The sequence below is a fragment of the Cyprinodon variegatus genome, unplaced genomic scaffold, assembly GCF_000732505.1.
Source record: "Cyprinodon variegatus isolate N-32 unplaced genomic scaffold, C_variegatus-1.0 Scaffold668, whole genome shotgun sequence".
NCBI lineage: Eukaryota > Metazoa > Chordata > Actinopteri > Cyprinodontiformes > Cyprinodontidae > Cyprinodon > Cyprinodon variegatus.
The window spans coordinates 183,494-187,360 of NW_015151121.1; the positions used below are offsets into that span (position 1 = coordinate 183,494).

The 3,867-nt window shown below is 35.8% G+C and overlaps 1 protein-coding gene across 1 annotated transcript in view; it reads right to left on the minus strand.

Moving 5' to 3' along the window:
* Positions 1–3,867, minus strand: part of wbscr17 (Williams-Beuren syndrome chromosome region 17) — a 48,162-nt gene that overhangs the window by 41,928 nt on the left and 2,367 nt on the right. Inside the window, exon 2 of the mRNA XM_015394035.1 lies at positions 1,660–1,843. Within this exon, the coding sequence (XP_015249521.1) occupies positions 1,660–1,843 (184 nt within the window). The remainder of the gene's footprint in view (positions 1–1,659; positions 1,844–3,867) is intronic.

Genomic DNA, 3,867 nt, shown 5'->3' on the forward strand with positions numbered 1-3,867 from the left:
ATGATAAATAACATATTTATGTATAATATATTACATTTCTGACTGTATAGCCCTGTAATTATTACACACTGTAGCTTTAAGTTAAAATAAGTATATTATTATCTCCAACAAACCAAAACCAAAGATCTGTCAAAGAAGCTCTGGGAGAAGATGCATATCAGCCCAATGGTGGAAATTGGCTCCAGAACTCTTAGCAGCAATGGATGTGACATTGAATGTTTTAATTCAGAAATATGAAATGAACATTAATCACCCTTTGTGTGGAGCTCCATGTAAGAAAAGGCCTCAAAGCTTCAAGATGATAACATAAAATGTGACAGATCCGCTCACAGGAACAAAAGAGCTGCTATCTAATAATGGGAACCACAGTCAAAAGGACACCATTGGTCCAACAATAGATTCATATCAGCCCCCTACTATTGGAGAAACATGTACAGGCCTGTCTTCAGTGATCCACTGCTAAGAGTTGTCAGGATTTCGATTGCTCATGTGAGGACAACTTAATTCAAATGCCAAGTATGAGCCAAAAATCACCATCCCTGCAGTCAAGTGCACGGTGGAAACATATTTTCAGGCTGTTTTTCTGCACAGGAAATTTGTCTGAGGAAAATTTATGCAAATTGAAGAACATTTCACTCACAGATAACATTTGGTTCCTTTCAACAAGTGAAATAATCTTCTGATAGAGCTCTGTTTTTAAGAGTACAGTTTTCTCATTTTAGATTTAGAGTCAAATTAATTAAAAGTCACATATTTTAGCATCAAGCAAGAGTCTGGCTCTTTAAGCACCTAATCAGCACAGCATAAATGGCCAGAGATGTCAAAACATGATGGAGAAAATCAAATTTCCCTTTTGCGCAAGCACCACCTTCTTTATTGATTGCTTTAAAAATCTGCTCCCACTATTGCTCAAATATATCAAACCCTTCAACTCAGAGTTAAGTAAAAGCTGCTCATTTGGAGGTGAAGGCTTTTAACTCTTCAAAAATGACCTAAATATTTCAACTGTTTTAACTCCAGGTAACATAAAATCCTGGACAAAAAACAGACTTTAAATGAGCAGCAACTTGCTAAAAATAAGACATGTCTCACTAATTGAGGAGAGCTTGGTTATTATTGATAAACCTGAAAATCTATTGATAAATCTTTGAATGACCTTTATAAATTAAAGAAGGCAGATGCTTTAGACTTTTTTTTAGCAAACTGTAAGAAAGTTTGGCTGCTTTAAAACAAAATATAAAAAAGGAAAAGTCATAACTCTTTGCAAAAAAAGAATCTAGTGCTGCTTTCATTGTTGCTCCAAAAATGAGACGCAACCAAAGCGCTCCATTTGAATTATTAAAAGCCTTTTCCAAAGTTTTAATTGGATTTTCTTCACAAAGCAGAAAGTGTTCCAAATCAATCTACTCTCCGAGGGTCGTTCTTCCATTCAGAGCAGCAGTGACTATATATATGGAAATAGATGTGGATTCTGAATTATTAAAACTTGTTTTTACATGAATGTTGAAGGCACAAAAGAAACGTCAAATGTTTTCTCTAAGAAAGATGTGAAAAGGTTTTCTGTGTAATTTAAAGTGACAAACGTTGGTTTAGCCTCTTTCTGTCTTTTTTTCTTTTGTTGTTGTTGTTTTTTTTCATATATTAATGACACAAACTCACTTGTTTGGCCGGTGATCCGGGATGGTCCGGTCCAGAGAGATCCTGTCGCTGAGGTAGGCATTGTAGCCGTACTTCTCCTTTAGGTATTTGGCATCGTTCTCCTCCAGTGGTGAAAGCGTAGCAGCGACGCCGCCTTTACCCCGACCCCCAAAGCCTTCAATCAGGCCCAGGGATTTGGACAGACCTGTTTGAAATAGACAAAGCAAAATTTCATGTCAGGAGCCTTTAGGTTGCTTGGGTTATTCTCCTCTGTTTAGGACCTACACACACACTAGGCCCCATCTAAACATATTAAATCTATAAACAGCTGGGTCTTTAAGACGCACTAGTAATGGAATACAAGAAATCTTTTGCCACATTCTTTTTAAGTTTAATGAAGATTTTGCTTTAATTGCCAAAAAAAATTCCCAATGAACGGGAGAAAGATTTTAAAGTAAAAAATCAATAATAATTTGAGATTATTTGGGTTTTTATAAGTATTTATCGGTGAAGAGACACCAAAAGACTCATTTTCCAGGCAAACTGTCTACTTTCTAATAAAGAGGAACCTTTATTCTCTGCAGTCGACCCTGACCTCAAACCGCTTTACTCTTCAGGGATTAATTAGGTATTGTTGAGGATTCCTTTAGAAAAAAGCTATTTAAATCCATCCTATTTATTGAAACTGATTTGAAATGTTTATCTTACACGAGTATATACATGCTGGCAGTTTCTCACATTAATAATGTAGGAAATTATGATAACAATTGGTATATTCCTTTGGGTTTTTAGGGATAAAATATAAGTGCTCTCATTATTTCTCATCAGTATCTAAAGGGGGAATATTCTCAGGGAGCCTTGGTGCATATTGTACAGAAAGCATTAGCATTTTGTAATTATTAATATTCAGAATCACTCTACTAACCTTTTACATCATATAAATATATCATTTAGCAAAGGTGAGCGTGGAAAGGAACTGAGAAGGAATAATCAGAGTATCATGAAATGATTAAACAACAGTGATCTTTCTGGTTGCATAGATTCCTATCAGAACCACCGGTGTGTTGAGGTAAAACCAGAACAGGCTCACAGCAACTTAAAAGATTAAAAAATCCAAAATAACAGCGAAGGAAAGCAACCTCGCAAATGACTCATAAAAAAGGAGATCCAACTTGTCTGTGGTTCCCATCAGGCTCTTTTCTTGCCTTGGGTTCTTTGGCTCAACTCAGGACTCGATAAAGCTGCCCTCTGACAGCATCCGGCTTAGATCAACAGGGAAACTTTAGAAAGCATGCCAAGTATATATATATATATATATATATATATATATATATATATATATATATATATATATATATATATATATATATACAGTATATCAAAAAAATTTTCTACCAATTGTTTCAAAACCTTTTATTCGTGTTTCTTAGACTGAGACAGTTCCACAAGCAAAAGCAAGAATATCTATTGTGGTTGAATTAGTTGTGTATTAGAAGACTCAACATGTATTACTACTTTCTTACATAATAAACAAAGCAAAAGGCCTTTGTGTCAAAAGCAGAGACAAGATCATTTAATTCCTATTTAATTAAATTCTCAGGCATCTAAACTGTGTCTGTCATAAACTGTGCAGGTTCTGACATTCACCTCAAATAGTTAAGCTCAGTCTGAAGTCATTAAGAGGAAGGTTTCTAAAGTGATTTGAATGTTTACTGAGAGCTTATCTGTGCAAAAAGACACTTATCTGAGCTTTCATAACTCAACAATGATTATTATTTTTGTAGCAATCAAATTACAGAGTGATGATTAGATTCTTAAACTGTAATGATTTAGGCGATGATGACTGACTTAATTTCTTATTTCATTCACCTGTCCAATTCTGCCCAGTTTCCTCATCACCGCTCATCTGATCCACCTGCACCTGCCTCTATTTAAGCTGCTTGCTCCCATTCTTCAGCGACAGATTATTCTTGAGCCTTTAGTGTGAGAGTTTTCTAACATTACTGATAAGGCTCTGGTTGCAGAACTTTGAGCCTGCCATCCCCTGTTCTGATCTGTTTGCCTAACCTGTCTTTAGATTCTGTTGGATTCTACTGTGGACTGAACCTGGATCTTTCTCTTGACTTCACCCTCTGGATTATTCTGACTTCCTTCATCATTTGTTTGGATCTGATCTCCTGTCAGTTTTGCGTCCTTCAAGGCTTCGGTGTATGAAACTCTCTGTGCATC